A 17,923-nucleotide genomic window follows, 5' to 3' on the forward strand; every position below is an offset into this window, starting at 1 on the left:
TGTCTAACCGTTCCTGCATTTGTAACTGAAGCCGGTCTTGCATCTCTTTCTGGTGTTGTTCAAGCTTTTCTAATCTCTGATCCATATCTTTTGTCTTTGCTCGAGTGCCATATCGGTGTTTGATTGGTTGGTTGGTTTCCAGGTTAACTGAGCAATAATTTTAATTAATTAGGATCAATTTAAAGTTTTGAATGCATATGATGCGATGCATGAGATGAATGCAGGAAAGGCATTAATTATGATTCAATTCCACTTGGAAAACTTTATTAGAAAACAAATATCTTTACATAGAATAGACTACAAATACGACTTCGCCCTAATACTTAAGACCTTGATTTTTTGAAGCAACGAGGCTAACTCCCGTCCCCGGTCTACTCTAATTCATACTTTACGCCCAACGTGTCAGCTTGTACTGCCAGAGTTTATAAGTGATCAGCTACTTCTCGAATCTGAACCAAGGCTTGTCCCATAACACGATCCCTGCTTCTGACCTGATTCTGGAGATAGTGAAGCTGTTCGCTTTGATGATCTTTGTTTGCCTCCAAATACTCAATCCTGGCTTCACAGTTCTGCAATGCCACCTCTAGTTCTTCTATAGTTTTCTTCATTTGCTCAATTCTACTTAAACTTGCTTGCAGTTCCACCACTGAATTACGATTTCGGTATTGATGAACAATCTTCTCAAGTTAGGCCACTCTAGCCCTTAGTTTATCCCTTTCATCTTGATTTTCTAACAAACTCTTCTCAAGCGATCTATTTTGCATCTGGGCTTCTTGGAATCTTTCTTCCCATCTGCCAGCCTTGGCTTTTTCTTCTTGAACCTCTTGACGCCACTGCTCTGAGGTTTTTCCCAACCCAGCAGTTCTTACGGACAGACGTAGTCTCTTATAATCTGTCTTCAAGCTGTTCAGATCCTCCTCGACTTTGCGCTTCCCTTTTCTCAGGCCTTCAGTTTCCTGCTTTTGAACATCTATGTCCAACTTTAAATTCACCTTTTCTTCCTCCATTTGTTCTAGTTTTTTCTCTAACTCTGTATTCTTTCTTTCGAGGTCTTGCTTTATGATTTCTAGCTCAGAAGGGACGACGCGCAAATGCTCCTCTATCGACTGACTATTTTCTGAACTTGGCCCGAGAATGTTGTCATTAATCCTCCTAGCACGCCATTCGTTATATTCAGAAGTTGTCATTGGACCGACGGCTAATCTCTTCATTCGGCGAGTTTGATTCCACGAATTGGCCATCTCACGAGCCTTCCTTTTGTAGCCATCATCCTTATATGAGAATTCACACTCAGCTAGTCCTTGAGTGGCAGGCACAAACTGTCTTGACCTGTACTGTCTTAACACTAGCAATGGGGCATAACCAACAGCTCCCCAAATCCCGAGCAACGGAACCCAAATAAATCGCCACACCTATATAGGATCTCATCCGAAGCAACCACGGAGCTCTCCACTGATATCTTCTTCTTGCAGATTCTAAAAGATTGCCATCCATTTCTCCTCTCAGAATATCATCTCTCCTTGATGCAGCCACTATCTCTTTCAACGGTGAATAACTTTCAGAGAAGACCTGATATGAAACCTTATCAACCTTCCAAAAGTGGCTATGGAACCACCCAAGTAATAACTCCGCACATCCAATAAATCTGCCCTCTCCCGTTCTTCGGCATGCATTTAATGACCTAAAGGTTTCTGCCAAAATCACCGGAACTGGCGTAACTCCCTTGTCAAGCCGGTCGAATAAATCAGTGACCGCCTCATCAACATGTCCCAAAATCTTAGGAAACAAGATTAGACCATATATACTTAGAGCAAAGACGTCCACTTTCTTTCTCGCATCTGGGTGTGCTAAAATGAGATCCTTCAAGCTTTTCCAAGGAATACACCTACTATCCCCTTTTTGCTTAATCCGAGCTGTAACCCACTGCTCACTCATCCCTGTTATACTCATCAACTTCCTCAAGAAGGTTGGTACATTCACCGCTTTCGAATAAATTCTATCCACTTGTACCTTCGAACACCGAAGTAAAGCCGTGTCCTCCTCTATTGTAGGCACCAGGTCAACCTTTCCGAATGTGAAGCAACTGTAGGTCGGATTCCAAAACTGGACAAGAGCTCGAAACAGACGCTTGTCTACCTTCATGTCAAGTAAATAAGGTAAATCCCCATAATTTGAATAGAATAGCTGCCTAACCTCATTATCCCATTGATCCCAAATATTCTTCAATTCCTGCAAGTTGTTCTGAGCTACGCTAACACGAGTGAAGTCCCATAACTCTGATACGTATCCCACAGCCAAACTATCACCTTTTTCATGCTGTATCTTCTCAGACCAAGTCCGGACAGCCGCATTGTCTTCCACTCTATCAAGAAAGCCATTTCCCATGATAAACTTTCTATATGGCAACCGAATATGAACCAACGCCTTTATAATGAAATGTCATGCAATTATGATGTCATGCAATCAAAACAAAAGAAACCCAAGTTAGTATCACATATAAAAATATAATCCAAACAAGAACACTTATTTAGGAATCTACTAGGGTTCGGTATAGTTCTACCTAGGGCAAGTTCCTAAAGCTCACTATATGAGGTTTAGTTTCTAGAGTAAGGGTACCCGAACCAGCAGATTCCTCGATCCTCACCCATTATAGGCTCATACAGATCGAGTTCGATTCGGGGACACATTTCCTATGGCTGCACGGAGATGAAAATCTCACGAAGACATAGGTACGGATGTATTCCTAAGCGGTCCACTATCTCGCACGGAGGTGAAAACCTCACGAAGGACTAGTTTCGCTCCCACTTAAGGGTAAAATGCAAAATGCAAATGCAAAGTTGCCAAAGTTCCATGATAAAATATCAATGAGTGCAAAGGAAAATTTTAAAAACTTTTGATTTTCGACACAAAAACAAATATGATCGGTTTATGGCTCGACTCTCTAGTCCCAAAGTGAGTCGCCAAGTCGTCAAACCGTTTTTTGAAAACAAAAATTTTAGTTGTCGACTTTAAAAACAAAGCTCGAGTCGCCACCAATCCTTTATTAAGGTGTGATCACCCACCTTAAAAATAATTTTGGTCTCGAAATTTGAGAAAACAGTTCGGAGTCGGTTACATGCGAGGAAGGATTAGCACCCTCGTAACGCCCAAAATTGGTACCAAATTGATTTTTTAAAATGCCTTAGTGTCGAAAATTTGAAAAGATTTTAAAAGGAAACTTTTTATTTCATGAATGGATTAAAATAGTAAGACAATTCTTATTTCAAAGAAATAAAACACCACACCCAGTAAGTTAGGACACAATGTTTTAAATCTTCAAAATACCGAATATTGCCTTTTGTTTTTGAAAAATCTTATTTCGAGAAGAAAATGTCATGACCAGTAAGTTAGGACCCAACATTCTGAATTCCCGAGAATAAGCTTTTATTTAAAATTTGTGAATTTGTTGCAAAACAAATACTTGGCTTCCTAAATTCATCGAAAAATAATCGCGATCCAGTAAGTTAGGACACAATCTTTCACGAGAATTATGAATACCAAATATTTAAAATTATAAAACAGGATGATTTAATTTCCTTGAGAAAATCAAAATTATATTTTTAAAATGGATGCTGAAAAGGGTTAAGGTAAAACATGGAACAGGTACCCTAATTTCAAACATGAACGGATAAATATTTACAAATATATACAAATACAATATACAAGTAAATTTACAAACAAAAAGAAGGAACGAAATACATCAAGCCCCCAAAAACTAATAAAATGCATGTATATGTATATATGTATATGAAAATTATGAAAATAAAATAAAGATAAAAATGTATATGTGTATATATTTACAAAATAAAAAATGTATAAGTATATACATAAAATACAAAGCACATAAAAGTTTTTTTTAAAAATATATAAAAACATATATATAAAAGATATGCAAGTATTCAAAAGTTTAAAATACATATAAAAAATGTATATATTTCATATAAAAATATGCGTATGTACTACATGAAAAAAATGCATATATATACAAATTATGTAAATACCATGCGTATAGGAATATAGAAATAATGATAATAATCATAATAACAAATAATATAACAATAATAAATATTTAAAAATAAAAAATAAGAAAAATAGCTAAAATGAGTTAAATTGAACTTAAAAACGTAAATTGGGGAATTTTGAATAAAATTTTAAAAGAAAGGGGCCACTTGAGCACGCGCGCAATTATGGGGGACTAAAAGGGAAATTATTCCTCCTCCGTAAACGCATGCTGAATGATGGGCTAAATTGAAATAAAAATAAAATGCGCGGCCCAATTTCTAATAAAAACAAAACAAATTTAATTGAAATGCGCTGCAAACAAGATGGGCCAATTTCGCAAATAGCCCATGTGACGTCAGAGCGCGCGGATCCTTCCCTTCGGGTCGGGTCACCACGCGGGTCAGGCCTTGGACGAAACGGCGCTGTTTTGCATGTCATTTAAAACAAATTTTTTGCTCTTAAAATCATTTGGGACCGAATGAAGGAAAAAAAATAAAAAAAATATCTTTGGTGCTCTGCTAGGGATTTATCCCTAGCGTCCTCGCGCCACCCCTCGGCCCACGCCAGCGCTTCGATCACGACGGAGATGGCCACCGGTACGGCGTCCTCGGTGAATAAGGTAAGATCCTTCCCCTTTTCTTTGTTATATATTTTTTTAAAAAAACAAAACAAACGAAATAAAGAGAATAAAGACGAAAAAAAATTCACCTTGAATTAAAAACAATCTGTATTCGATGTTTTTTCTATTACTTTGTTCGTACCCCCCCTTTTTACAGGCTAAATGGCCTTTTGTTGGCCGAAAAGAAAAAATAAAATAAATATATTCTGCTTGTTTTTCTCCCTCGGACTCTTTGAGTCCGTATTCGCAGGTGAAAGTGGAGCAAACGGCGCGCGTGGGGTGGTCGATTCCGAGACGTGCGGTGCCTGGGAACTGCTGGAGGCGGAGACTTCTGCGGCGGCGCTGAAATGAATGGCTAGGGTTTTTGCTTAGTTGGTTATGCTTTGGGCTTGTTGGGCTATCATTATTTTGGGCCTGTTATTAAATTTTCGGGCCATTGTATTGGATTTTGGTTCTGCATGCGGGCTCATTTATTTGTTTGGGCCCGGGCATATTTGGGCTCTACAGTTGCCACATCAATAAAATTAATAAATTTTAATTTTTATATACATTTTGTGATAAATAAATGTTTAAAAGAGGATTAAGGTAATCAATATTGGTCTCCTTAGTTGGATTTTCTCAAAAGTTAAAGTATTTAAATTTACTAAAAATCCATCCTATAGAACCAGATCAAAGTTTTGTTTTTTCTTTTCCGATGCAAACTAGTTTTGGAAAAATAATTTATTATTAATTCATCTACATTAAAATTACTAAAAACAGTTTTGGGTTAGGTGCTTGTCCATGAGATTCAAGGGTAAATGACTAAAAAAAGCCTTTTTTTTTAAAATTACCGAAATGGGCCAATTATTTAATTATTTACCGGAATGGTCCATTTTCCGCGAAATCGCGTCCATGTCAGCGCGATGTTAGGGTACGTGCCAGGAATTCGCGTCCACATCAGCGCGATTTGCTTACATGGACACAAATCGCGCCCTTTATGACGCGATTTGCTGACGTGGATGAACAGTTTCTCATTTTTAGCTTGGAAAACTTTGAAAGGCCATAACTTTTCGCTCGGTTATCCGATTGAGACAATTTTTTTTATTTCGAATAACTTTTCGAGATCTACGGGCTGACAAACAGCCGAAGGCGGTTTGCCACACTTTTCGTCGAAAAAGATCCCTTTTTGTCCCTAAATGTTGATTTTTTCGATTTAAAATTAAATTTTGAAACATTCAAATCATTATTTGTAGTGTGTGTATATGTTAATAGTTACGTACAGAAAATTCAACTGAATATAATTTTATATTAAATTCATTTAAGTTCTTCTCAAACGACCAATGATTCTAACTGTCTTAATTATATGAGTTACCGATGCCTTTGCCTAAGCATCAATGAGCTAACATTTTATATAAGTTATTTCTAATTGTAATTAGCACTTTCTATCATTATGCAGGTTGCTTTTCCTAAGTTGGAGAAAATCACAATCTGCCATTTGAGGAACGCAAAGAGGATATGGCACAGCAAATTTCATAAGAATTCATTTTCTATGCTAAAAGAGTTGACTGTTGAGGAATGTGATGTGCCATTTGAATTTTTTTTGTACTTATTGCTATTGATTCAAAAAAGATTTAAAATTGTTACCAACAGGATTCGAACCAAGGTACTAAGAGAAAAGAGCAAACATCTTAATCAACTAAGTTAAACTAATTAATTGATATATTATAAAAATACAGTTATTATCTTAATTATATTACTTACGTTCTAATGATTTATCGGACCTATTCCATACACGTGTCAAATCAGAAGAAATAATACAACAATTCTGTAAAAAAAAATCCGGTGTTTACTTCAAATAAATAACGAAAATAATGATTTGAATGTTTCAAAATTTAATTTTAAACCGAAAAAATCAAAATTTAGGGGCAAAAAGGGATCTTTTTCGACGAAAAGTGTGGCAAACTGCCTTTGGCTGTTTGTCAGCGCGTAGATCTCGAAAAGTTATTCGAAATAAAAAAAATCGTCTCAATCAAACAACCGAGCGAAAAGTTATGGCCTTTCAAAGTGTTCCAAGCTAAAAATGAGAAACTGTTCATCCACGTCAGCAAATCGCGTCCTAGAGGCGCGATTTGTGTCCATGTAAGCAAATCGCGCTGACATGGACGCGATTTCCTGGCGCGTACCCTGACATCGCGCTGACGTGGACGCGATTTCGCGGAAAATGGACCATTCCGGTAAATAATTAAATAATTGGTCCATTTCGGTAATTTTTTTTAAAAACAGAGCTTTTTTTGGTCATTTGCCTGAGATTCAATACACAATTCCAACTTGGGTTCAAACAGTACCACTGTATTTAGTTGGGGTGAAAATAAATATTTTATATTTAAAACAGTAAAAATAATTTAAATTTCTTTTTAAAATTATTTTTTTTAAAAATTATGAAAAAATATATAAAAATCATAAAAAAAAATATTTTGTTACAATAAAATTAAAAATTAATATTGAAAAATCGAGAATCCGATGGAGCTAAACCGATTTATGATGAACCAACCGACTATCAACCTTACCCACTACCAAACCATTGTTTATGATAACCATCTGGTGCCTTTCTGAATGAATGAGCTGGGTGGAATAGATTTTTGACTTGATGTTCTCATTTTGCCCATTCATTGATCGTCTGTGCCACCAACACTCATCCCCTCTCTCGTAATTTATGAAATGTAAGTTTCTTTCTTTTTTAATGAAAATTTAGTCATTGCTTATGTATATTACTATGGTTTCACAATTATAACCACACTTTTCGTATGTTTTTCTTTACTTTTATTTTTATTTTTTTGAATGATTTCACTCGTCCTGTCTCTTTCGCTCTTATTTTTCAATCTCTATTCTTTCCTTTTGAATTTTTATTCTATGCTTATATTTGTAGTACTATGCTTTCACAATTAAAGCCCCACCTTTCAAATTTTATACGGTGCGTACATTTATTATCATAGATTTACCCATCTTATAGAGGTCTTTTTATTAAGAGAGTTTGATGAGAATGTATTATGAAGATGCCAATACTTCAAAGAATAATTACATGATTACACAATCAAATTTCTAATAACACCATCCATGGAATCCTGCATGATAGTCTTATATATATAAAGAAATACTAATTTGAAAATAAAATAAGAGTTATCTACATTAAAATTTGAAATTTTAAAACCGTTAAAAATTGGTTCACAAATTATTACTTAAAAGTATTTTAAAAAACTAAAAATATTCATTTATATTTGTTCTCATATTTGTTCAATATAATAAATTTATGAAAATTTTGGTTCATTTGATTAATTTTTACATTTTATTTTTTATATTTGTATAAAATATTATTAAAGGGTATATTGATCATTTGAACATTCTTTTTTTTTTACATCTTTCAAGAAAAGTTAAAAGAGTGTAGTTTTCATTTAAGCATTTTTTCTTATACTATTACAACACTTATTCCGCTAAATCAAATACAAAAATACTATTACAACATTCATCTCACTCCACCCAACCAAAGTAATATTATACACATTTCATTCTATTACAGCTCTATTTAATTCTCACATATTAGTAGGCAACAGCCTCTTAGCCAAGTGGCAAGAGCATTATGTTATAGGCTTGAGAGCTTGGGCTCGATCCAAAGCAAACCTAAAATTCTCACATAATAGTTGTTATATTACAGCTTTATTCCATTTCAGTGAACCAAACATACTATCTCATCTAAAAATACATTTATTGTGTATCACCACAAGATTTAAAGTTTCCAATAAAAGATTTAAAGCTTCCTCATTGATTATCCTTACCCTCATCTGTTTTTTTTTACCAAAAAACTAAGTGCATCACCACCTAGAGATATTGAAGAATGAACCAACACAAGAATAAGATGAAAAGTTTTATTTTGTCTTTCATGAAAAATAATTTAGCATCTATAACTCATCGTAGGAGTGTGTTATTGTGGTTATTAGAGTTAAGAGAAATTTGTACAAGCCATTCTTATTTTAGAGTGATGTACTAGAAGCATTAAGAGGTTTGAAAACACGACTTGTGACAAAGACCAAAGCTAAAGTGACGTTGTTCCTTCGTACTCTTTACACAATCTCATTCATTGTGAATGATGTTGTGCAAATGTTGTAAACTCTCTCAAACCTTCTGAAGATGAAAAGGAAATTTCTACTAATTTGATGTATGCTTTTATTGAAGGTGTTATTATTGGTGCAAAGATTTCTAATAAAAATTGTTAGTGATTTGTGATTCTTCATGTTTATATTTTATTGTTTGAGATTTGATAAATTATTAGATATTCAACAAAGTTTTTTTGAAGCATTAATTATTTGGATGTTTTGGAACAAAAACTTTAGGGCTTACTTGTTAGTGACAATATTTTTATGATTAAGAGCAACATTACAAAAATTATTAGATTTTTGCTCATCTTTTTAACAAATTGAAGTATTATTGAAGAAAACACGTGAAAAGATGTCAACCTTCTTAAATGAACAAATGAAGATAAAATTAGTAATAACGGTAAGAACAAACAACCATGGTCATATTCCATTTAAATTTTAAATCATTAATAACAATATTAGTTCATATAATCGAATAACATAACCAATCCAATGAATAAACCAAAAACAACCAAAACCATAACCATGGTATTAAGCATGAAAAATAACATATCAACAAACTTTGATGTATCACCTTTTGAGGTTGAAAACGAAAAATCACCAATGAAATGATAACAAGCTTTTTTGGTAGAACCATTCCAGCAATCTACTTGTCCCAACCTTTCTATTAGCCAAATTAGCAATTCTAACTAAAGCCCCAATTTCAACATCTTTTATACCTGATGGTAGCATATGTTTTAAAAACATGTCATAAATTTTCGTTAATGGATATTTTTGAAGTATAATGCACTTCAAATATTCAACACCCATGTATTTGATGATACTTTTCATTAATTCTTTGTCTTCATCCTTCAAAGCTTTCAAGTTTTCCTTGCTATTGTTGTAAAGGGTCTTTAGTGTTGTTATAGAAGTCGCAAAGCATGATTCTTAGCTCATTCATTGTTTTTTATAATGTTTTTGTTATTTGGATTTATATGTATTAAAAAAGCTCTATCAAAAAGTTTTGATTGAAAACGGGGATGTCACATTTTTGTTTGTTAATTTATAGAAGAAATGCCAACAGGGGAAGCTTTCCAATCTTTTCTTCTCTTGAAACAAAGTTTTTATGAGATACTTTGTGACACCTCACACCCAATCCAATTGTTGGATTCGAACGTGTGGCATCATATTACATTGTCGAAGCAACTTATACTCACTTACTTTATTTATTACAAATTTAACTTAAAGTTTGCAATCATATCAAATCAATCATTATTCATAACCATATACATATGTTAGTATTGAAAATCTTTAACTATCGAATCCCAGAGTTATAGAGTTGAAAATCAAATGTTGGACTCGAGTCCAACTCAAAATGCCAAAATTCAACACTATGTCTCGAAATAATGGAATCTTGTCTCGATACCGATTTTCCTTATTTACTATTTATGATTTGAAGTAATTATGTCTCAAGACATTACCTTTAATATATCGAGACTAGTCTTAAGATATATGCCTCCATTTTTTCCTTAATTCAACTTCAATGTTTGGATGTCATGAGACAAAGGGTATTTATCTTGGGACCTAAAACAAGGGAAAACTAATTTAGGTTCGATGTATACTCATCTTGAGACCATGGATTAAAGGTCTCGAGACCTACTTGTCATTGTCTCGAGACATGTTCAACATGTCTCTAGACTTTTACCCATAAATGCATGATTTGGTTATTTTTTTAGTGTCTCGAGACCAACATATGAAATTGTCCAAAATGAAATATCACAAGCCTAAAAATGATGCCTAATGGTCTCTTAAAACCACATTATAACCATCTAAGGTAATGACATTAAAGCATCAATTTTTCTCAAATATGATAAGATAGTAAAGTAAGCTAAAACATACTTTTAACCAACAAAATTAAGTATCTAATTTCACCACATTACCAACAAAACACCCTTAGTGTCGTGACACTCTTGGCAGTATACTCTAGGTTGATTTCCTGTTGAAGTCTTGAACCCTTGAGGTAATGTAGGTTCAATGTCGTGACATCCTAGCATCAGTGTCGCGACACCCATGTCAGGTGTACTTATCAAGATTTGGTCATTGTTGTCTCCCTACACAAACTCAAACACACCATTAGACTCTCAATGACATCATTTTGCTAGTTTGGGCCTTAAAATGACTAAAACTAAATAAAAATGACCATTAATACTAAAACCTAAAAATCAATGAAAAGCATATAAAAGACTCGTAAATTGCTTGAGAACAAAATCATTAAGCGTTCTAGAGAGCCTAATTTAACGTATCAAATTAAGGTAGATCAACCTCTAAGGTATGAGAGAACTATCAAATAAGATGCGTTCAGCACTAAAGCTTCCCCCGACATAACAAAGCCTATGGCATTGATAACTGCTAAAAATATCATATTTTAATCTCATTCTTAATGCATTTTTGGGTGATTATTCGATGTTAATTGTAAATTTTATGCTCATAATCCTTTAAATTCATGTTTTAATTCTTGATAGAACACTCGGGAGAAAAAAGAGTGGAAAATAAGCGAAAAATGAAGCATCAGAGGAAGCTGCAGTAGCCACACGGGTTGAACCATTCTAGACGACCAGACAAGCTAGTCGTGTCGATTTCATGGGATTTCACACCGAATAGCGAAAAATCACAATTTTAGGTTTTTTTGGCATTCTAAGACGTATATATGACAAAAATAAGAAGATAGAAGTGAGCTGTCATAGAATATTCAATAAAACAACTCGAAAAACACCATTGAAGCTGACTTTGAAGCAGATTTCCGTCAAGATTGAAGATTCCAGTTGATTTCTTAGGAGATTATCATGAGTTTCTTTAATTCTTTCGGTTATATTGTATCTTGGATGTTTTTATTTTCAAGCATGAACTAAATTTCTAAATACCTAGGATAGATGAACCTTATGATGGATTTTGTCATTTGATTTTTATTTTATGCAATAAATTCTTAGTTTATTGTTCTCAATTATGCGTGCTTAATTTTTTGGTTTGATATTTCTAGATTATTGATTCATGTTTGATGTGCCTAAATCGGTGGTTGCATAAACCCTGTTAAAAGTATATCTTGCGTAGTTTAGTTGAGTTGCATGCAATCCTAGAAATAGAACGACATAAATCTACTAAATTAGAGTCAAATATAATAGGGGAATCCATAACACGAGTTAATACGACAATAGGGTTTTAATTAGAAAGAAATTTTAATTAATCAACTTGGAGTTGGTTGCTCTTATGCTTGAAAGAGATATTAACATAATTTAGGGATTTCTATGAATCAAGATACTAAGTAAAGAAATTGAGTAATTTAGATTGATAGTGATTGATGAAATCTAGGTGAATTCTTTCCTGGGTATTTTTTTGCTTCTTGGTTATTAATCGATTATTTTTGTGTTTTTTTCTTTATCATGTTCATTAGTTAATTAATTTAGTTAATTTTAGTTTTTAATCAATCACTCGAATTATTCAGTTAAATAATAAAATGACGGTAATTACTAGTACTTTTAGTCTTCGTGGGAACAATATCTTTGCTCACTGTAGCTATGCTATTAATTGATAGGTGCACTTGCCTTAGTCAAATTTTTAGTTAGTTTCGTGACGCGTCAAGTTTTTGACACCGTTGCTGGGGATAGAATATTAGGAAAACTTTATTTCTATTAATTTAGCCATTTTTATTTTTATTTTAATATTTTTTAATTTAATTTTTTAAATTCTAATTTTTCTTTTGTTTGATTCTTACAGGTTCTTTTGGTTTATGACTAGAGGCAACCCACTGGAACCATTAGTTTTATATAGTGAGATCTAAAAGACTACTCGCTAAAATCAGAGAAAAGTTAGATAAGCAAGGCAAGGTTAACAGATTTTAATAGACGATAAAAAGCAAAAGGACATTATTATGGAGATGGATAATAATCTTTGCAATCAACAACCTCCTGCACGTCCTGCTCCTTGGACTATGTATGACTATGATAAGCCCACTTTGATTGGGGTTGAATCCAATATTACCAGATCGACTATTCCTACAAACAATTTTGAGATTAAGCTGAACACATTTAGATGGTGCAGTAGTATGTTCAGTTTGATGGGTTGCAAGATGAAGATCCAAATGTTCATTTATCTAACTTTCTAGAGATCTACTACACATTTAAAATCAATGGTGTTACTAATGATACCATATGCTTACGGTTATTCCCATTCTTTTTTAGAACAAGGAAAAATAGTAGTTGAATTCACTTCCATAGGGTTTCATCACTATTTTGGGCTTAGATGACTGAGAAGTTTTTGTTGAAGTATTTTCCACCATCCAAAACAAAAAAGTTGAGGAATGACATCTCTTCTTTTGTTCAATTTGACCTTGAGGCAATGTATGATACATGGGAGAGATTTAGGGATCTGTTGAAAAGGTGTCCTCATCATAGACTTCCTTTGTGGCTCTAAATTTAAAGTTTTACAATGGTTTGAACTCCTCGACTAGACAGATGATTGATGCAGTAGCTAGCAGAAAACTAAATAACAAAATACCTGAGGTAGCTCAAGAGTTTATTGAGGAGATGGCACTGAATAATTATCAATGGCAAATTATGAGAGTAAGACTGCCAAGGCAACCGAAGTTTTTGATATTGGTTCGGTCTCTATGTTAGTGAGTCAGGTTGAAACTCTTGGTAAGAAAATGGATGGTTTGAGTTTAGCTAAGTAGGTGAATTCGGTAATGCAATACAATACGACTAGAGTGGGGATGATCAATCCAGAATGTTTTCCCTTCAAGTCTAACATGGAGCATGAGCAAGTCGACTTTATGGGTAATAATTCTAGACCTCAGAATAACCCCTACAATAATAATTATAATCTGAGATGGATGAATCATCCGATATTTTCTTGGGGTGGTCAAGGAAGTCAAAGGTCACAAGCCCCTTCGGGTTTTCAACAACCTTATCAACAAGAAAAGAAATTGAATCTGGTAGAGATGTTGACTAAATTTATTTCAGTGTCAGAAACTAGATTTCAAAACACTGAGATAGCTTTAAAAAATTAGAAAGCATCAATTTAGGGACTTCAAGATCAGATTAGACAGCTTGCTAAACTGGTTTTATAGAGACAACAAGGTAGCTTACCTAGTAACACTAAACCCAATCCAAGAAAGCATGTAAAAGTAGTTATGTTGAGGAGTGGGAAAGAGTTATCTAAAATTGAAAAGAAGCTGAAACAAGAAATTGATGAGAAAGATGATGGGGTGGTAGAAAATGAGAAAATTCAAACACCGATGCTTAAGGAATACAAACCACCAATTCCATATCCGAGAAAGTTGAAGAAAGACCATATGACGAACAATTTGGTAAATTTCTTAAACTTTTTAATCAATTACATATTAACTTATCTTTTGTTGAAGCTCTTTCGTAGATGCCCAAATATGAAAAATATTTAAGAAGTCATTAATAAATAAAAGGAAGTTAGAAGAGCTATCCACTGTGGAACTGAATGTGGAGTGCTCAAATATTCTCCAAAACAAACTGCCCACTAAGCTGAAAGATCTAAAGAGTTTTATTATCTCTTGTTTTATTTGTAGTTTAAACATTGAAAAAGCATTGGCTGATTTGTGTGAAAATATACATTTAATGCCTTATAAAATGTTCAAGCTAATTGGTCTCGGGCAACAAAAACCCATTAGGATGAGTTTTTAATCAGTTGACAGATCTGTTAAATATCCTAGGGGTATTTTTGAAGATGTACTTGTGAAAGTAGATAAATTCATATTCCTTATTGATTTTGTTATACTTAACATAGATGAAGATATTGAGGTGCCTTTGACTTTAGGTTGACCTTTTTTAGCCACTGCTAGAGCTATTATTGATGTAGCTATTATTGAAGAAATTGTGTTTCAAATACATGATGTCTTGCGAGTTTCTAGTGAGTAAGATGATTCCTATTATTTTATCAATTTTATTGATCATACAATTTAATATTCCTTGTAGGAAATTGTTCATAGGGACACATTGGAACTATTTTGTGTTCAATGTGAGAAGGTTGATGGAGATAATTCTGGGATAATTGAAATGAGAATTAAGTTGGATGCTAAAGAGTTTGAGACCAGTGAGGTACGTAAAGAACTGAAGTCGAAGCCCTCCATTGAAAAACCTCCCAAATTTGAGCTAAAATAATTACTAAATACCTTTAAGTATGCATTCCTTAGAGAAAAATCTACATTGCCAGTAATTATTGCTTTAGACATAAAGCCACATGAGGCGGATGAGTTACTGCAAGTGATGAAGGAATAGAAAAGAGCTATAGCTTGAAATATTTATGATATTAGAGGGATTGATCCTTTTTTTTCACCCACAAGATCTTAATGGAAGACGAGTATAAGCCATGTGTGCCAAGCTCAAAAGAGGTTAAATACCAACATGAAGGAAGTTGTAAAGGCTGAGGTAATTAAACTTCTAGATGCTGGAGTTATTTACCCTATATTTGATAGTACTTAGGTGAGTCCTATGCAAGTTATTCCTAAGAAAGGAGGCATGATTATTGTTGCTAATGAGAAAAACGAGTTGATCCCAACAAGAACAGTCATTGGGTGGAGAGTCTGTATTGACTACAGGAAGCTGAACAATGCTGCAGGAAAATACAATTTTCCTCTACCATTCATGGATCAAATGTTGGAGAGGTTGTCTGGTCACATGTACTACTACTTTCTAGATGGACTTTCTGGTTACTTTCAAACCCCAATAGCTCTTGAGGATCAAGAAAAGACGACATTTACATGTCCATATGGTACATTTGCTTATCGACAAATGCCTTTTGGATTATGTAATGCCCCTGCTACTTTTCAGCGTTGCATGTTAGTCATCTTTGATGAATTTTTGGAATACAATTTGAGGTATTTATGGACGAATTTTTGATATTCGGTAATTATTTCCATCTATGCCTTAAAAATTTGAAACGAGTTTTAATGAGATGTGAGGAAGTGAACCTTATGCTTAATTGGGAAATGTGTCACTTCATGATTCAGGAAGGGGTTGTTTTGGGTCACAAAATTTCTAGTAAAGGGGTTGAGGTTGATAGAGGAAAAAAAATCAAAACTATCAAGAAACTACCTCCCCTTAATTCAGTTAAGACTATCAGAAATTTTTTAGGACGTGTTGGGTTCTATAGGAGATTTATAAAAGAATTTTCCAAAATAGGAAAGCCTTTAAATACTCTACTAGAAAAAGATGTGTCATTTAATTTTAGTCAGGAATGTTTAGAGGCATTTAATGTTCTTAAGGAAAAATTAATTAGTGCCCCGATTATGGTTGCACATGATTGGAATTTACCCTTTGAAGATGTGAGTGATTTTGTAGTAAGTGCACTTCTTGGACAACGAAGAGACAAGCATTTTCAGTTGATCTATTATGCTAGCAAGACGTTGACAGACACACAAGAGAATTACACTACTATAGAAAAAGAATTGCTAATTGTGGTTTTTGTATTTGATAAATTTAGACCTTTACTTTTATATTGTCTGAGTTATTGTGTATACTGACCACTTTGCTATTTGCTACCTTCTTACTAAATCAAATGCAAAACTTAGACTTATATGGTGGATTTTATTGTTGCAGGCATTTCATTTGGAAATTAGAGACATGAAATGAGCTAAAAATCTTGAAGTAGACCACCATTCAAGGCTCGATAATCTATATCTTGAAAAGCTTAATGAAGATGAGATAAATGATTGGTTTCCTGAAAAGCGACTTTATACGGTAAATGAATATGAAGTCCCTTAGTTTGAAGATATTGTGAATTATTTAGTTTCTAATATTCTACTAAAAGGTTTATCTCATCATCAAAAGAAGTGACTATTTACTGATGTGAAAAACTATTTTTGGGAGGATACATTTCTTTTTCGTGTGCGTGCATATCAAGTGATTCGAAGGTGTGTTCTGGTTCTAGAAGGGAATATAACTTTGGAGAATTGTCACTCGGGACTGACATGAGGACATTACAGTGGGGTTAGAACAACACATAGTCCTTGAATTAGGTTTTCATTGGCCCACATTGTTCAAAGATGCTAACATATATGATTTTTCTTGTGATAGATGCCAGAGGACAAGTAATATTTCCAAACGTGATGAAATGCCTAAAACTTATATACTTTCTTGTGAAATTTTTGACATTTGGGGTATTGATTTCATGGGACCATTTCCTAGTTCTTATGGTAGTAAATAGATATTGGTAGCAGTTGATTATGTGTTGAAATGTGTTGAAACTCAAGCTTTACCAACTAATAATGCTAGGGTGGTAGTAAGATTTCTTAAGAAACTTCGCTCATTTTGGAACACCTAGAACAATCATCAGCAATAGGGGTACACATTTCTATAATGCTCAATTTGATAAGATTCTTAAATACGGTGTAATCATAGAACAACTACAATATATCACCCTCAAACTAGTGGTAAAGTTGAAGTGTTAAACCAATAATTGAAACACATCCTAGAAAATACCATAAAGACAAATATAAATGACTGGACATTAAAATTAGATGATGTTTTGTGGGATTGTAGGACTGTATATAAAACACCCATAGGAACATTTCCATATAAACTTGTTTATGGAAGGGTTGTTACTTACCATAAGCATTTTTGGGCAATAAAATTTCTAAATTGCGATCCTAAAATTGCAGGTGAAAAGAGAATGCTGCAGCTGAATGAGCTAGATGAATGGCGAGCAAATGTTTATAAAAGCTCAAGAGTGTACAAAGAATTAACAAAGCGACACGATGATGCTTATTTAAAGCAACTTAAGCAATTCACAGTTGGAGATTGAGTGTGTCTATACAATTTGAGGCTCAGATTGTTTTCTGGAAAGCTAAAGAGTCTTTCCATATGCCACAATAGAGGTAATTCGAAACACTAAAATATATAGACTTTTTCAACAACTTTTGAACATGAATTCATGCAAATTCTAAGTAATTTCTATTGAATTTTTTATGTTTTTATGATAAAATAATTAAATTGAGCTTAAATTATACATCATTTCGAATTTTAGTTATTTTTATACTAAATTTTCATAATTTGGCTAATTTTCATAAGAAATTGAGCTTAAGAAATTTTCATAAGAGGTGAAAAATCAGCTTGGAAGTTACCTTGAATGATTC

General features: G+C 33.6%; 1 protein-coding gene and 1 non-coding gene across 2 annotated transcripts; one reads left to right on the forward strand and one right to left on the reverse strand.

Annotated features, from left to right (window-relative positions):
- Nucleotides 1–13,110: 13,110 nt before the first annotated feature.
- On the reverse strand, nucleotides 13,111–13,218 carry LOC128036348 (small nucleolar RNA R71). Its single transcript, XR_008193146.1, has one exon. It is a non-coding gene; the product is annotated as a small nucleolar RNA R71 (small nucleolar RNA).
- A 733-nt stretch (nucleotides 13,219–13,951) lies between these two features.
- On the forward strand, nucleotides 13,952–17,592 carry LOC105781389 (uncharacterized). The gene is made up of 5 exons (XM_012605931.1): nucleotides 13,952–14,128; nucleotides 14,766–14,888; nucleotides 15,273–15,667; nucleotides 16,866–16,984; nucleotides 17,450–17,592. Exons 1-5 carry the CDS (start codon nucleotides 13,952–13,954, stop codon nucleotides 17,590–17,592), a joined length of 957 nt encoding a protein of 318 aa, XP_012461385.1.
- The last annotated feature ends 331 nt before the right edge of the window (nucleotides 17,593–17,923 follow it).

Source organism: Gossypium raimondii, chromosome 13, assembly GCF_025698545.1.
Source record: "Gossypium raimondii isolate GPD5lz chromosome 13, ASM2569854v1, whole genome shotgun sequence".
NCBI lineage: Eukaryota > Viridiplantae > Streptophyta > Magnoliopsida > Malvales > Malvaceae > Gossypium > Gossypium raimondii.